Consider the following 18155-nt stretch of genomic DNA (forward strand, 5'->3'; position numbering starts at 1 on the left):
AATTTACACTGTTATACAAGCTGTACACTCACTACTTTACATTGTAGCAAAGTGTCATTTCTTCAGTGTTGTCACATGAAAAGATATAATCTATATTCACAAAAATGTGAGGGGTGTACTCACTTTTGTGAGATACTGTATATCATGTTATCCAAATAAAGGCTGTACACTGGGAAGATGCCACGCTGGTCTACAGATGCTAAAAATACTGGATGAACCCTCTGTACATTGCTATACATGTTTCTAGGAGGGCCCCCTCTTCATCAGACCTAGCTCTGATGAAGAAGGGACCCCCCTTGAAACACATTAATATCGGTAGGCCCATGTGGTACCTTCCTAGTGTACAAAAGGCATGCATAGTGGTTCTGGCTGTCCTATATTCAGATATTTGTGATGAACTTTTCACTTCTGTTGGCCTGTGAGTATAATCATATTTCTAATAAATGGCGTTTTATGATAATGCACTTGGTTGGTGCGCCCTCTCTCTGTTGTTTAATTTGTAGTGTTTTTGGACTAGCCCAGTCTGAGGAGGGCAGCAAGGTGAGGTGAACACCTGAGATTTGAAGTCATGAGGATGGACCTAGGAGATCCGGAACAAGAAGAGTCCACCCAGGACTAGACCACCACACTTGAGTGCAGGAGATTTAGCTCTTTTATTCTAAACGATGTCATACATCCCTGGAGACATCTATGGAGGAGGGGCTTTCTCTGCTAAGCACACCCTTCTTTCTGCATGCCTGAGCTAAGGGCAGATGGTTTCTAGGTAGTAAATGCTACATCATGGGTGCCAAACCTGTTGCCCTCCAGCTGTTGCGAAACGTTGGGAGTCAGGCTTGTCAGCCTTGCAATGCCTCATGGGAGTTGTAGTTCTGCAACAGATGGTGGGCCGCAGGTTGAGCACCTATGTGCTACATGAACCATCTGCCCTTACTCAAGATGGCCACTGCCAGAAACGCTAGGGGAGCCTTTTTCAAAGTGATTTCCCAACAAAATAAAGTATGGAGACGTTATTGGGTGGGGGGAGTTTGTGTCGATTATTAAAAATGAATTAAATAGCATTTTCAGTTTGTGGTGCTCAGATGCAGTTTAGTTCCATATTAACCAAAGTTTAGGAGGATGTTAGCAAAAGTCATCAAAAAAAAAAGATCATCAGAAACTCTTTGTAAATTGATTAAATCTATCTACAAATATATTTCTTTGTGGAAACAAGTTCATTTACCCAGAGCGGCACAATAGATTTGATAGGTTGGACTTGATGGACTTGTGTCTTTTTTCGACCTCACCTACTTTGATAGAGAGATGGAAGGATCTAAAAACTTCATACTGATCCCAGGTGTTCCATCATACACACTGTACAGGTTCTGCTGAACTATTTTTAGAAGCATTGCAAAGAAAAATGTCACTTCCCTTGGTACTAAACCCCAGATTCCCGATGTTTCCAACTGAACCTCCTGTCTTCTAAGCTCCAAGGAGATCTCTAGGGAGGATCAAAATTCCATAGGGTGTTCTAATGTACCGGCAGATCCTTATAGTTGTCTAATTGGGCAACTAAGTGGCAAATGAGGTTTAATGTTGATAAATGTAAAGTTCTGCACTTGGGGGCTGAGAATATGCATGCATCATACATACTAGGGGGAGAACAACTGGGGGAATCAATGGTGGAGAAGGATCTGGGGGGGGGGGTTTTGGTAGATCATAAGCTCAGTAATAACACGTAATGCCAAGCTGCGGTTTCCAAAGCGAGCAAAGTCCTTTCTTGTATTAGGAGAGGTATGGACTCCAGAGAGAGAGAGATCATCTGTACAAATCATTAGTAAGACCTCATCTGGAATATGCAGTTCAGTTTTGGGCACCAGTTCTCAAAAAGGATATCGGGGAATTGGAGAAAGTGCAGAGAAGGGCAAATAAACTGATAAGAGGCATGGAGGAGCTCAGCTATGAGGAAAGATTAGAGGAACTGAATTTATTCCCTCTTGAGAAAAGGACATTAAGGGGGGATATGATCACCATGTATAAATACATAAGTGGTCCATATAGTGATTTCATCTCCAAATACGGAAAGGTTTCTTCACAGTAAGAGCCGTGAAAATGTGGAATAGACTCCCCCCAGAGGTGGTTCTGGCCAGCTAAATAGATTTTTTTAAGAAAGGTCTGGATTCTTTCCTAATTGTACAGAATATAAGGGGTTACTGACATTTATAGGTAAATCCGATTACCTCTCAGGAAGGAATTTTTTTACCCTGCTGTAGCAAATTGAAGCATGCTCTGATGGGGTTTTTCGCCTTCCTCTAGAGCAGGGGTCTCCAAACTACGGCCCTCCAGTTGTTCAGGAACTACAATTCCCATCATGGCTAGTCATGTCTGTGAATGTCAGAGATTTACAAGGACTCATGGGACGTGTAGTTCCGCAACAGCTGGAGGGCCACAGTTTGGGGATCCCTGCTCTAGATCAACGGTGGGTATAGGATTCTGTGTATATGGGATTGTATTTTTTTTTTCTTTGGTTGAACTAGATGGACTTGTGTCTTTTTTCGACCTGACTAACTATGTAACAATGTTATCATTAAATCCTCCCTTCAGTCTTGCACAGTTGTAGATGCTCCTCTGCTGGACTGAAATGGCTTCCTCTGATTTCACTGCACACTGTGAGCTTCTCATAATATACATTAGAAGCTGCAGCAAGTCAGATAGAGCTCCGCCTCATTTCCTGGCTGGAGGACATCTGGCAGCATCTAGCCTTTTCCTCCCCAGCCTAACTATCCTTTGCGTGCTCCTTTCATGTATTGGATTTTTTTTTCTTTCAATCAAGGTGGGTGTTCCCTAGGGCGCGCTCCTTTCCGGTGTCGTAACATCCGGTGTGCAACTGTGTGCAGGGCATATGGTCCCCCGAAGGAAGGGTGGCCCACTGTGCCCTGTCATATACTGCACACCGGGAGTAATCCAATCATTTCACACACACACCCCCCGCAGCACTGCCAGTTCCCCCTGCAGCAACAATACCCTGTGGCTCCCCTGCAGCTGCTGATTTCTCCTCTTCTCCCCTCCCACCAGCTTCGGGTGCTGCAGTGGAGCCATAGGGGAATTTAACTGTAAAAAATAGATCCCCCTCCCGCTGCTCTGACCCCCTCATCCTCATACCCCCTCATACTGGAATACCCCTCACCAATCCCCCAGTGCCCCCTTCCTGCAGTGCTGCCGGTCGGCTTCCCCTCTTCACCCTCCCGCCACCTGCAGCTGCTGCTGGGGCAGTGGCGGCCCGTCCATTAGGGGCGCCCCGGGTGCTGCCCCCTCTCTCCACGCCACCAATGGATAGATTCATGCATAGCATAAATCTATCCACGGCTACCGCGGCCACCCCCATTCATGCTTCCTGCCCTTTTCAGGGCACCGGGCGCATGAATTACAGCGGCCAGGCTTTTTCTTTTTAAGCACCTGATTAGAGCCAGAGGCTCTAATAGGCTACAAAATAGGGTGGGCTCGGGGTGCAGAGAATGTGCTCAGAGCCCACCCAGGTGTGTTACAACGGCGAATGAATATTCGCTGTTGAAACACTGATCCTCAATCCGGCCAATCAGAAGCGGGTGTGAGACCCATTTTCTGATTGGGCGAAAAGAGAAGACTCCCGTGGCTGCTGAGGAGGAGGGAGGAAAAGGAAGCCGCCGCTGTGATGACCCGTGAAGAGCAAGAGAACGGGAGGCTGCCGCCGCCGGTGATGGGGTAAGTGCAACCGACTGACTGGGGAGGGGGCTGGCATATTGTTTGCCGCCCCCCCAAAAAAATTCCACCGGCCGCCACTGTGCTGGGGTGGAAGACCAGTTTCAGCATGGAGAGTGGGGGAAGGGAGAGTTGGCCTTCCTGAATGAACACATTGAACACTCAGTGCCGATCGCTCCTGTGTTCATTCATCACTGACATCTGTGTGGGTGCATGTTCCTAAAGTCACAGTTGGGAAAGTGCCAAGAGGGAGCCAAAAACCCCACAACCGCCAGACATCTTTACTTTACTATGTGACCAGCAAGCATTTCCTAAAATCACCGAAAGCTACAGAAAACCAAACCCAATTTTTTCCACACGCGCCCCACTTTGTTTTTCTCCCAGCAGAAGGGCCCAAAGTATGTTCTTGCACACAGGCGCACTGCTTTCATAAAATGCCCCTGGTCTTCCCCTATCAAATGTGTTTGCTCCACTACGTATTTCACAAGTCCAATCTCCATCCTCAACAATATGTGCCAAGCCTGGTAAAGAAGGCCCTATTTGACCCTTTGGAAATGCATCATATACATAGGTGGAATGCACCAATCTGTTTTAATAGAGTCAAAATCCTATTTGTTTGGACTACCAAGTAGAGTCTGCCTTTCCATTACTTGTCCCTACAGATTATTTTTGGGATGTCTTTGTCATGTTGGAAAAACTTTTCCCAACTGATTGTCCAGGAGACACAACAGGAAGAAAGCAAAATTCCCCTCTTAGTTGTCCCCAGAGCCGTTGGCCCCATTGGAAAATTTCTCCTTACCTCCTGTACTGGTGGAACGCTAGAATTGTATTTATTCAGCAGGGGCACATAAAACATTGAAAACCTGACAGGAGTTCTAATTCCATCCAAATCTCTAACATCCAAAAAAAAAAAAAAAAGGATTTGGCTTTACATACACAGTAGGAGAAACTCATCTTCTTCTTCAATCTGCCTTACCCACCTGTCTTCCGTGTACACATGCTCTCTCTTCCCCAACTTTTTTTTTAATAATATCTCCATCTCAATCACTCTGTTCATCTCCGCTCTTCATAAATTTTTCAGTAAATATTACATGATGCAAGTAAAAAGAAAAGAAAATATTTTAATTACCAGAGATGGCAAATCCGCTGAAGCCTACAGCAAGGACCAGGAAGGATATGGCTACACCCTTACTGTGCGAATAGCCGACCACCAGAAGAAGGGTTGCCTCCATCCCAAAACCTGGAACACAGGGTAGGAAATAAGTCAATGTTGGCATTTAGGAAAGAGTTTAGTCGTCTAGTAGCAATACAACTACTTCAGAAGACTGAAAAGCCAGGCAAATTGATCTCTGAAGTCATCAATATCTCCTTGCTGGAGAACAGAAGCTGCAACTATTTGCATAATAAAACTAAACTATATGACAAAAAGTTTGTGGACCCTTGACCATCACAACTATAAGGTTGTTGAACATCCCATTCCAAAATCGTGAGCATGACTATGGAGCTGTCCACCATTTGTGGCCTTAAGAGCCTCCACTCTTTTGGGAAGACTTTCCACAAGAGTTTGGGGTGTCTGTGGGGCTACTGATGTACGAGAAGAGCTGGTTCACAGTCAACATTCCAAGTCATCCCAAAGGTGTTTACTAAGGTTGAGGTCAAGGCTTCAAGGCTACTTGAGATCCTCCACACCAAAAGCATCAAATCATGTCTTTATGAAGATGTTGGCTGAAAAGATCTGGTTTGTTCCAGTTCACCCCAAGGGTGTTTAGTGGGTTTGAGGTCAAGGTCTTGAAGGCCACTAGAGATCCTCTAGACCAAACTCATCAAATCATGACTATATGGATACGTTGGATGAGAACACCTGGCTCATTCCAGTTCATTCCATAGGTGTTCATTAGGGTTGAGGTTGGGCCTGGAAGGCCACCCAAGTTCCTTCACACCAAACTCATTAAACCATATCTTTATGGAGATGTTGGTTGAGACGACCTGGCTCATTCCAATTCACCCCAAAGGTGTTCAGTAGGGTGGAGGTCAGGGCTCTGTACAGGACACTCCAGTTACTCCACACCAAACTGGTCAAGCCATGTCTTTATGTACACGGGGCACCATCATGCTGGAATAGAAAAAGGCCTTCAACAAACTGTTACCACAAGGTTGTAAGAATGCAATTTTATGCTGTAGCATTACCAGTAGCCTTCACTGAATGCATATGAACACCGTCATTTGGAGGGGTGTCCACATACTTTTGGTCATATATGCTGCTAATTGCAAGGCATTGGCTTAGTCATATCAGTCATATCAGTCATATCACTCACATCAGTCATATCACTCACATCAGTCATATCAGTCATATCAGTTATATCACTCATATCAGTCATATCACTCATATCACTCTTATCAGTCATATCAGTTTTGGGCAGAATGACCCTTTTAAGTCCTCAGGGCGTGTCACTGACCTCCGCAGTTCATGATCTTTCGGACCGTCGTCGTGGACAGAATATTTCTGCTCCTCAGATAGTCGGCTATCTGTCCTCCGATAGGCACAATAATTGTCATGACCAGATGCGGCACGGCAGACAACATCCCCACCTGACAAGTGATTGAGAGGAGAACTTATTATACAGCTTTATTTTCTGCCATCGATCTCCAGGCAGGTAATAAAAACACGAATGAATGTATCTCTGTATTTATTATTAAATCAATAAATGAATACCATAATTAAACCCCTTGCTGCCGGCCGCCACCGGCCCTTTAAGAGTTGATGATACCAGAGGGGTATAGACTGATCATGTGATCACTGTGATTGGCTGTCACAGTGATGATGTAATTGAGAGCCCCTCCTACCAGCTCCTGATCTTCTCTGTGTGTTTAGAAGCTGATGGTGACAGCGCAGTCACAGTGCTAGACATGGGCACTGCCGACAAAATGTGTTCGTTTTCGTTTCATTCGTTTTGGGTTGTTTTTTTTTGTTTTGTTTTTCAGATCATTCATTATGATCGCAATTTGAAAATTCGTAAATTCAAAAATTCTTAGATTCATAAATTTAAAACTTCGCAAATTTGAAAATTCGGAAATTGAAAATTCGAAAATCTAAGAAAGAAAATCCAAAAATTTGAAAGAATAACTAATTAATAATAACTAACTATTAAATTCTAGGTATTGGAATTTCCTTTCAAATTTGGCTGTTAGTGAACGTAACAAATACAAATTTATCCAAAGTTACGAATTATCCAAAATAACGAATGCCGCATCTAAACGAATGGAATGGAACAAATTAATAATAATACGTTTTTATTATTATTATTGGTATTTATTATTATTATGTTACGTTCCATTCGTTTATATGCGGCATTCGCTATTTTGGATCATTTATAACTTCGGATAAATTCGTATGCGTTACGTTCACTAACAGCCAAGTTTGAAAGGAAAATAGTTAGTAATAGTTATGTTATTATTAGTTAGAAGTTATTATTTCAGATTTTCAGGTTTTCTGAATTTTTGGGGGTTTTTCGGCATTTCTGAATTTCTGAATTTTCGAATTTAGGAATTTAGGAAGAATACTCTAAAAAATTTGTTAAACGGGTTTTCGTTAATTCGTTAGAAAACATTCGGAACCAAACAAATTGCACATGTCTAGTAGGTACAGAATCTCCCATATAGATTTATGGTAGGGATGCACCAATATATCGGCCGCCAAAAATTATTGGGCGAAAATAAGGTTATTGACATTTTGCCGATAGTAAAAAAAAAAAAAAAAAGGTGCTGATAATGGGCATGCTGCATCCCATTGACTTCAATGCAAAATTGCATCCCATTGACTATAATGCAAAATCGCATCCCGTTGACGTCAATGCAAAAATGCATCCCATTGACTTCAATGCAAAACGCCCCCCCCAATTGACTTCAATGCAAAATCATGTCCCATTGGCTTTAATGCAAAAATCACATCCCGCTGACTTCAATGCAAAATCACATTCCATTGACTTCAATGCAAAACGCCCCCCCCCCCCATTGACTTTGCTGCAAAATTGCATCCCATTGACTATAATGCAAAATCGCATCCCATTGACGTCAATGTAAAAATGTGTCCTATTGACTTCAATGCAAAAATCACATCCCATTGACTTCAATGCAAAACGCCCCCCCAATTGACTTCAATGCAAAATCATGTCCCATTGACTTTAATGTAAAAATCATGTCCAATTGACTAATGCAAAAACACCCCTGTTGACTTTAATGCAAAAATTGCGTCCCATTGACTTCAATGCAAAAATGCCAGCCACATTAATTAAGGTGATTGTAAAGTCTCGTTTTTTTGTTTTTTTTTAATTAAAAATAACAAACATGTCATACATACCTGCTCTGTGTAATAGATTTGCACAGAGCAGCCCAGATCCTCCTCGGGTCCCTCTTAGGCACTCCTGGCCCCTCCCTCCTATCGAGTGCCCCCCACAGCAAGCAGCGTGCTATGGGGGCACCCGAGCCGAGCCACAGCTGCTTGTGTCCATTCAGACACGGAGCCGCGGCCCGGCCCCATCCCCTTCATCCCCGTCATCATTGGCTGACTGACTTTTATTGACAGCAGCAGGAGCCAATGGCGCAGCACTGCTTTCTCAGCCAATGAGGAAGGAAGTCCCGGGCAGCAAAGAGACTGCTGCACACATCGTCAAACATCACTTCCGCCCAATGGTCTTAAAGGGGATTTTTTTTGTAAAACAAAAAAAAAATAACATTAACCACTTGCCGACCGGGCCATAGTCGAAAGACGGCTGCAGCGCGGTCGGCTAGTTCTGGGTGGACGTCCGTGGGACGTCCTCCCAGAATACTGCTCTCGCGCGCCCCCTGGGGCGCGCACCCGAGAACTTCCGTGACCGCCGGGTCCACAGGACCCGGCGCATCACAGATCACGGTAAACGGCCGCTAATCGCGGCCGTTTACCATGTGATCGCTCCGTCAAATGATGGAGCGATCACATGTCAACAGACCGGCGTCATGTCATGACGCCGGTACCTCCCTCCCCTCTGTGTACCGATCGGTACAGTGTGAGGGGAGAGGGGGAGGGATCGGATGGCAGCACCGCTGTGGGCTGCATGTGTAGTGCCCACAGCGGTGCTCAGTGACAATTGCTGTCACATCCATCCATCCCTCCATGCTCAGCCATCCCTGCAATACTCTGCATTATACTCTGCATAATACCCCGCAATACTCTGCATAATACCCCGCAATACTCTGCATAATACCCCGCAATACTCTGCATAATACCCTGCAATACTCTGCATAATACCCCGCAATACTCTGCATAATACCCTGCAATACTCTGCATAATACCCTGCAATACTCTGCATAATACCCTGCAATACTCTGCATAATACCCTGCAATACTCTGCATAATACCCTGCAATACTCTGCATAATACCCCGCAATACTCTGCATAATACCCTGCAATACTCTGCATAATACCCTGCAATACTCTGCATAATACCCCGCAATACTCTGCATAATAGCCTGCAATACTCTGCATAATACTCTGCATAATACTCTGCATAATACTCTGCATAATACCCTGCAATACTCTGCATAATACCCCGCAATACTCTGCATAATACCCTGCAATACTCTACATAATACCCCGCAATACTCTGCATAATACTCTGCATAATAGCCTGCAATACTCTGCATAATAGCCTGCAATACTCTGCATAATAGCCTGCAATACTCTGCATAATACTCTGCATAATACCCCGCAATACTCTGCATAATACTCTGCATAATACTCTGCATAATAGCCTGCAATACTCTGCATAATAGCCTGCAATACTCTGCATAATACTCTGCATAATACTCTGCATAATACCCTGCAATACTCTGCATAATACCCTGCAATACTCTGCATAATACCCCGCAATACTCTGCATAATACCCTGCAATACTCTGCATAATACCCTGCAATACTCTGCATAATACCCCGCAATACTCTGCATAATACCCTGCAATACTCTGCATAATACCCCGCAATACTCTGCATAATAGCCTGCAATACTCTGCATAATACCCCGCAATACTCTGCATAATACCCTGCAATACTCTGCATAATACCCCGCAATACTCTGCATAATACCCTGCAATACTCTGCATAATACCCTGCAATACTCTGCATAATACCCCGCAATACTCTGCATAATAGCCTGCAATACTCTGCATAATACTCTGCATAATACTCTGCATAATACTCTGCATAATACCCTGCAATACTCTGCATAATACCCCGCAATACTCTGCATAATACCCTGCAATACTCTGCATAATACCCCGCAATACTCTGCATAATACTCTGCATAATAGCCTGCAATACTCTGCATAATAGCCTGCAATACTCTGCATAATACTCTGCATAATACCCCGCAATACTCTGCATAATACCCCGCAATACTCTGCATAATACTCTGCATAATAGCCTGCAATACTCTGCATAATAGCCTGCAATACTCTGCATAATACTCTGCATAATACTCTGCATAATAGCCTGCAATACTCTGCATAATACTCTGCATAATACTCTGCATAATACTCTGCATAATAGCCTGCAATACTCTGCATAATACTCTGCATAATACTCTGCATAATAGCCTGCAATACTCTGCATAATACTCTGCATAATACTCTGCATAATACTCTGCATAATACCCTGCAATACTCTGCATAATACTCTGCATAATACCCCGCAATACTCTGCATAATACCCTGCAATACTCTGCATAATACCCTGCAATACTCTGCAATACTCTGCATAATACCCTGCAATACTCTGCAATACTCTGCATAATACCCTGCAATACTCTGCAATACTCTGCATAATACCCTGCAATACTCTGCAATATACCCTGCAATATTCTGCAATATACCCTGCAATTTTTAACCAGTTCCCGCCCACAGTCATATGACGTCCTTGACTTTGTGCGGGGATATCTGAATGATGGGTGCAGCTACAGGCATCATTCAGATATCAGCTTTTTCAGCCGGCAATTTCCTACACCATAAGAATGATCATAGCGGCTGTTCCACTGCTTGGTCGTTTTTATGGGAGGCGAGAGGGGACGACCCCCCCTTCCCGCCACCCTCCGGTGCTTCTACCGACTCACCGCTAGATCGAAGCCAAGATCGTTTTTTTTTTTTTTGTTTTTTTTTCAGGCTTCCCAGCCTAGAGGTGAGATGTGGGGTCTTATTGACCCCATATCTCACTGTAAAGAGGACCTGTCATGCCATATTCCTATTACAAGGATGTTTACATTCCTTGTAATAGAAATAAAAGTGATCAAAAATTTTTTTGGGGGGAAAAAAGTGTCAAACTAAAATAAATAAAGTAAAATAAACAATAAAAAAAAAAAAAAAAAATTTTAAAGCGCCCCTGTCCGTGTGCTCGCATGCAGAAGCGAACACATACGTAAGTCCCGCCCACATATGAAAACGGTGTTCCAACCACACATGTGAGGTATCGCTGCGAACGTTGGAGTGAGAGCAATAATTTTGGCTCTAGACCTCCTCTGTAACTCAAAACATGTAACCAGTAAAAAATTTTAAAGTGTCACCTATGGAGATTTTTAAGTAGCGACGTTTGGCGCCATTCCACGAGAGTGTGCAATTTTGAAGGGTGACATGTTAGGTATCTATTTACTCGGCGTAACTTCATCTTTCACATTATGCAAAAACATTGGGCTAACTTTACTGTTTTGTTTTTTTTTAAAGCACAAAACTGTTTTTTTTCCCCAAAAAACGCGTTCGAAAAATTGCTGCGCAAATACCGTGTGAGATAAAAAGTTGCAACAACCGCCATTGTATTCTCTAGGGTCTTTGCTAAAAAATATATATATATAATGTTTTGGGGTTCTATGTAATTTTCTAGCAAATAAATGATTATTTTTACATGTAGGAGAGAAATACAAGAATTGGCCTGGGTGCTCCAGAACGCCTGGAGGTGCTCCGTGCATGTTGGGCCTCTGTATGTGGCCACGCTGTGTAAAAGTCTCACATATGTGGTATCGCCATACTCGGGAGTAATAGCAGAATGTGTTTTGGGGTGTAATTTGTGGTATGCATATGCTGTGTGTGAGAAATAACCTTCTAATATGACAATTTTGTGAAAAAAAAAAAGAAAAAAAAAATCTTGATTTTGCAAAGAATTGTGGGAAAAGATGACAATTTCAAAAAAACTCACCATGCATCTTTTCAAATACCTTGGAATGTCTTCTTTCCAAATAGGGGTCATTTGGGGGGTATTTGTACTTTTCTGGCATGTTAGGGTCTCAAGAAATTAGATAGGCCGTCAGTACTTCAGTTGTGATCAATTTTCAGATATTCGCACCATAGCTTTTGGACTTTCTAACATTCACAAAGACCAAATAAAATACACCAAGTTGTACTTATTTTTACCAAAGATATGTAGCAGTATAAATTTTGGCCAAAATTTCCAAAGAAAAATTACTAATTTGCTAAATTTTATAACAGAAACAAAGAAAAATTCATTTTTTTACCAAATTTTCAGTCTTTTTTCTTTTATAGCGCAAAAAATAAAAAACCCAACGGTGATTAAATACCACCAAAAAAAAGCTCTATTTGTGTGAAAAAAAGGACATAAATTTCATATGGGTACAGTGTTGTATGACTGAGTAATTGTCATTCAAAGTGTGAGAGCACCGAAAGCTGAAAATTGGTCTGGTTAGGAAGGGGGTTTAAGTGCCCAGTGGGCAAGTGGTTAAATTTTTTTTATTTTTTTTTTTAATTGCATTTTAGTGTAAATGTGAGATCTGAAGTATTGCTTTTTGTCTATTACAAGGGATGTTTACATTCATTGTAATAGGAATAAAAGTGATCCATATTTTTGTTTTTTAAAAATAAAAAGTAAAATAAATAAGAAAAAAAAAAAAAAATTAATTTAAAGCACCCCGTCCCGCAAACCACACATGTGAGGTATCGACGCGATCTTTAGCGCGAGAGCAATAATTCTAGCCCTAGACCTCCTCTGTAACTCTAAACATGTAGCCTGTAGAAATTTTTAAACGTGGCCTATGGAGATTTTTAGGGGTCAAAGTTTGTCGCCATTCCACAAGCGGGCGCATTTTTGAAGCGTGACATGTTGGGTATCAATTTACTCGGCGTAACATTATTTTCACAATATAGAAAAAAATTGGGCTAACTTTACCGTTGTCTTATTTTTTAATTAAAAAAAGTGTATTTAAAAAAAAAAAATTGCGCTTGTGAGGCCGCTGCGCAAATACGCTGTGACATAAAGTATTGCAATGACCGCCATTTTATTCTCTAGTGTGTCTGAAAAAATTTATATATAATTTTTGGGGGTTCTAAGTAATTTTTCCTCAAAAAAAAAACAAAAATGGATTTTAACTTGTAAACACCAAATCTCAAAAGGTGGCTCGGTCCTTAAGTGGTTAAAATTAAAAATTGTCCATTTCGGTTTTTGGTTTTTGGCCAAAGTGCATCCTGAATTTTTGGTTTCCGCACTGGAATTTTCATTTCGGTGCACCACTAGTTTATGGAGTAGAAATATAGACAACTGAGAATTTCTCACCTTGCTAATCTCAAACCCAAACACCTCCTCAAAATACGCCGGCTGGCTGATGAGCAGCAGGTAAAACGTCCAACTTCTACAGAAATTTGCAACTATGATTGCATAGACAGGCATCGAGGTAAAGAATTTTCTCCAAGGAGTCTTGAATTTCTGGAAAATAAAACATCAGCTGCTGATTACAGTGATTGAGGTTGTTGTGGGGACGATGTGATGTGATTGCAAGCCTAGTTCCAAACTCTCCAAACCTTTATCCACTTACCTCAAGTCCACCCATAAGGTTGGCGCTCTCGCCAATGCTTTCTTCAATGTATGTTCGTTCTTCTTGCGTGATGGTGGGGTGTGTCGCTGGGCTCTCATAGGAAACCAGAATCCAGAAGAAGTACCAGACTATTCCAAAACTCCCTGCAAAGACACAAGTCATCAACATATTGCTACACTACATATTTCATAAGTAGAATTCCAGTTTCACCCATTACATTCTAACACAAGTTATTTTCAAGTCCCATGTGTAGATCATAAACATTCAGTGCCAAGAGACCCTTCAAACCCAAACTCCAGGCAGGTTTAATTTTGGATATAGAGGGAAGACATAATTCCCTGCACTTCCTCTACCTGAAAACGTTGTCAGAAGTTCTAACTCTTCCTTGACCAGGGACCTATTATGCACAGAGATTGAGGGCTAATACTGACGTGTAGTTAGACATGGAGATCTCTTGCCTATAAACTAAGTTGGTCAAAGCCTCATATGAGGTCATGATGATGGCTTTGAAGATCACCTCTTGGATCCTGCTTTCTATTAATGCCTCAAAGGCCTTCAACTGGGTCAATTGATCCTTCCTCCAACTTACCAACATGACAGAAAGGACCACATCAGGGTTGCCCACTCTCCCCTCAGATCTTCATTCTAACATTGAAACCACTCCTAACGAGAATATAAATCATAGATATAAATCATGGTGGGCCTCACCCAACAAAAAGAAGGAATCTCCTTTCCCTCATATGAGGTCATGATGGTGGCTTTGAAGATCACCTCTTGGATCCTGCTTTCTATTGATGCCTCAAAAGCCTTCAACTGGGTCAACTGCTCCTTCCACAACTTATCTTAGAATCCATAGGGTTAGGTCCATGCATGCTACAATAAATCAAATTGCTGTAGTCCACCCCCTCGAAATCGGAAATTCGAAACCCTGAAAACCCGAAAATTCAAAAATTGGAAAATCTGAAATAATAAATAACTAATAACTTAATCATTACTAACTATTAAATTATAGGTATTGGAATTTCCTTTCAAATTTGGCTGTTAGTGAACGTAACGAATATGAATTTATCCGAAGTTATGAATTATCCAAAATAACGAATGCCGCATCTAAACAAATGGAATGGAACAAATTAATAAAAAATAATAACAATAATAAAGTTTTTATTATTATTGTAATTTATTATTATTAATTCATTATGTTCCATTCACTTAGATACGGCATTCGTTATATCGAACAACTCGTAACTTCGGATAAATTTGTTTTCGTTACGTTCACTAACAGCCAAATTTGTAAGGAAATTCCAATACCTATAATTTAATAGTACGTAATAGTTAAGTTATTATTAGTTAGATATTATATCAGATTTTCACAATTTTGGGTTTTCGAATTTCTGTTTTTTTTCTAATTTCCAAATATCCGATTTTTTTCTAATTTCCCATTTTTTCGAATTTCTGATCTTTTTCGAATTTCTCTTTTTTTTTTCATTTCTGATTTTTGGCGAATTTCTAAATTTCCGAAATTTTTTTTAATTTTCGATTTTTTTTTTTTGGATTTCCGAATTTCTGATTTTGTTTGGATTTCCTTTTTTTAATTTCCAATTTTCTAAAAAAATTTTCAAATTTCCGATTTTTTTTTCGAATTTATGTATCTTTTCATACTTACAAATTTTAGAATATTCAAATTTACGAATATTCGGAAAATGTTGTTAAACGGGTTTTTCCTTAATTTGGATATTTCCACATTAGCGAATTTCGAGAAATTCGTTAAAAAAACTAATTCGGAACGAAACGAATTGCACATGTCTAGTCCCCAACTGACAAGAGAACGTAGAGCCGAAGCATGGACCTCAGAGTGAACTGCAAAGAAGGGATGAGTGAAACTGACCGATTTAATCTTCCCAAAATATAGACGAAATTCAGAAGAACTTTTACTATTTTGGTAACAGGCGTTGGGGTCAAAGGTCAAAGGCAAAAGTGTTTTTTAGTATTTGAAGAGCAGCTGGTGAATTTGGTTTTATTAGAGCACAAACAGCCAAGCACACAACATTTTCCTGACTCTTCCAGTGACTCCAAAGAACAGTCCAAGGCAGGGGTATCAAACTCAATTTCATTGCAGGCCTCATTAGCAATATGGTTGCCCTCAAAGGGCCGGTTGTATCTGTAGGACTGTATAAATATACTCCTTGTGCTGCTGCTGGGAAGAAGCTGGGGCAGAGCTGGGAAGCAGAAAGTGCAGGGTCTGGAGGAGGACTCTGCTGCTAACTGTTGAGACAAGATGGGTCAGAGACGAGGGGGTTGTTGTAGCTGCAGGAAAGGTGCGAGAGCCACATGAAATGGCCTGGAGGGCTGGATTCGCTCGTGGACCTTGTGTTTGACACATGTGGTCTGGCAGTTTCTCTTTGGATTTTCATTGAGAACAATGAACTGGGATAGGGATCAGGCACATGGGATACCTCGGTAAACTATAGAACAGAACAACTTAAGGACTCCTCACTTCTGGCTGCACTGTACAAAACAAGGAATATCCCACAGGATCTCTATGCTGATGGTGACTAGTACTCCTCCCAGGGGTTAAAAGCTACACAGAGTCACTACTCTTCAGCGTTGGGGTCATGTACTTACATCATCACTGGCTGCCTCCTGATGATATCCACCAGGCTCTTCCTATAGTGAGGGAGGTGAAGACTCACACCACCATAGGACAGCTGGACTCTTTCCCACCAAATTCCTCCTGGCTCTCTCCAGTGAGCTTCCCCAGACCCGACTTGATCCCCAGATGCGGATTTGCAAGCCAAGCCTAGCTGGGACCTCTGTGTCTTCCTAAAAGCTGCTTCTAAGGTCTTGCACAGGGCTTTCCTTCTGCAGGGCTGGACCCAGGAACACTGCACCCTGCTACTCAGGCCTCAGATTATTTATAGGCCCTCTCACCACCTACTGGGCACCAGAGGCGGCTCTCTAATTAGGCAAATTAGGCGGTCGCCTAAGGCCTCGCACTCACAGGGGCCTCGCGGCCTCCTAATTTGCCTGTTCTCAATCACTGAAGTTGACGCTGGCGGCTCCGCCTACCCCCACTGGGACTCTGTGGCTTAGGAGCTGACGGACAAATCAGACACTGCCCGCAGCCTGAGGAATAGCGGCCTCATCATGGAGCGTCCCAGTCCGTGGGGCCTCATGTGTACGTTTTGCCTAAGGCCTCACAAAGCCTAGAGCCGCCTCTGCTGGGCACACCTTCCCAGGGACTGGCTGGAGTCCCATAAATATTAAGGCTGTGTGCCCTGTTCTTCCTCTGACTATGGTTCTAGAATCTTCTAGAACAGGGGTCTCTAAACTTTCTAACCAAAGAGCCAGTTTAATGTCCTGCAGACTGTAGGGGGTCAGACTAAGGCCATTGGGAATACAAAATGTCTTGGCAGCAGTGGGAGTAAACAACACATCTTTGGTGTCAAAAGGGGGAATAGTGCCCCATCATAGGTGCCAGTGGAAGAGATAGTGCCCCGTCATTGGTGTCAGTAGAAGGGATAGTGCCCCATCATTGGTGTCAGTGGGAGGAATAGTACCCCATCATTGGTTTCAGTGGAAGGGATAGTGCCCCATCATTGGTGTCAGTGGGAGGAATATTGCCCAATCATTGGTGTCATTGGAAGGGAAAGTGCCCCGTCATTGGTGTCAATGTGAGGAATAGTGCCCATCTTTGGTGTCAATGGGAGGAATAGTGCTCCATCATTGGTGTCAGTGAAAGGGATAGTGCCCCTTAATTAGTGTCAGTGGGAGTAATAGTGCCCCATCAATGGTATCAGTGGGAGGAATAGTGTTCCATCATTGGTGTCACTGGGAGGAATAGTGCCCCATCATTGGTATCAGTAGGCGGAGCAGTGCCCCATCATTGGTGTCAGTGGAAGGAATAGTGCTCTATCATTGGTGTCAGTGGGAGGAATAGTGCCCCATCATTGGTGTCAGTGGAAAGGATAGTGCCCCATCATTGGTGTCAGTGGAAGGCATAGTTCCCCGTCATTGGTGTCAGTGGAAGGGATAGTTCCCCGTCATTGGTGTCAGTGGAAGGGATAGTTTCCCGTCATTGGTGTCAGTGGAAGGGATAGTGCCCTATCATTGGTGTTAATGTGAGGAATAGTGCAACGTCATTGGTGTTAGTGGGAGGAATAGTGCCCCATCATTGGTGTCAGTAGAAGGGATAGTGCCCCGTAATTGGTGTCAGTAGAAGGAATAGTGCCCCGTAATTGGTGTCAGTGGGAGTAAAAGTCCCCCGTCAATGGTATCAGTGGAGGAATAGTGCCCATTATTGGTGTCAGTTTGAGGCATAGTACCCATCGTAGGTATCAACGAGAGAAACAGTGCCCCATTGTTAATGTCAGTAGCAGGAATTATGCCCCATTGTTGGGGTCAGTAGGAGGAAAAGTGCCCCAGGGCCGGATAAAAGCCAGCAAAGGCCCCCCGGGCCGCAGTTTGGAGACCACTGCACTAGAAGACAGGGGGAAGCAACAGAGCAGCAGTCTGTGAAACACTGAGCAGCCCTAATTAATCAACCTCCTTCTCTGATTACAGTGGAGCCAAAGAAAATTTACCTAGAACCCTACTCTATACTAT

The 18155-nt window shown here is 42.6% G+C and overlaps 1 protein-coding gene across 1 annotated transcript in view; it reads right to left on the reverse strand.

Annotated features, from left to right (window-relative positions):
• Positions 1–18155, reverse strand: part of SLC17A6 (solute carrier family 17 member 6) — an 85375-nt gene that overhangs the window by 16996 nt on the left and 50224 nt on the right. The window contains exons 7-10 of the mRNA XM_073604021.1: positions 13554–13696; positions 13295–13444; positions 6171–6303; positions 4844–4954 (exon numbers count right to left, since the gene is read on the reverse strand). Of these exons, the coding sequence (XP_073460122.1) occupies positions 4844–4954; positions 6171–6303; positions 13295–13444; positions 13554–13696 (537 nt within the window). The remainder of the gene's footprint in view (positions 1–4843; positions 4955–6170; positions 6304–13294; positions 13445–13553; positions 13697–18155) is intronic.

This window comes from Aquarana catesbeiana, linkage group LG11, assembly GCF_042186555.1.
Source record: "Aquarana catesbeiana isolate 2022-GZ linkage group LG11, ASM4218655v1, whole genome shotgun sequence".
NCBI classification, from domain to species: domain Eukaryota; kingdom Metazoa; phylum Chordata; class Amphibia; order Anura; family Ranidae; genus Aquarana; species Aquarana catesbeiana.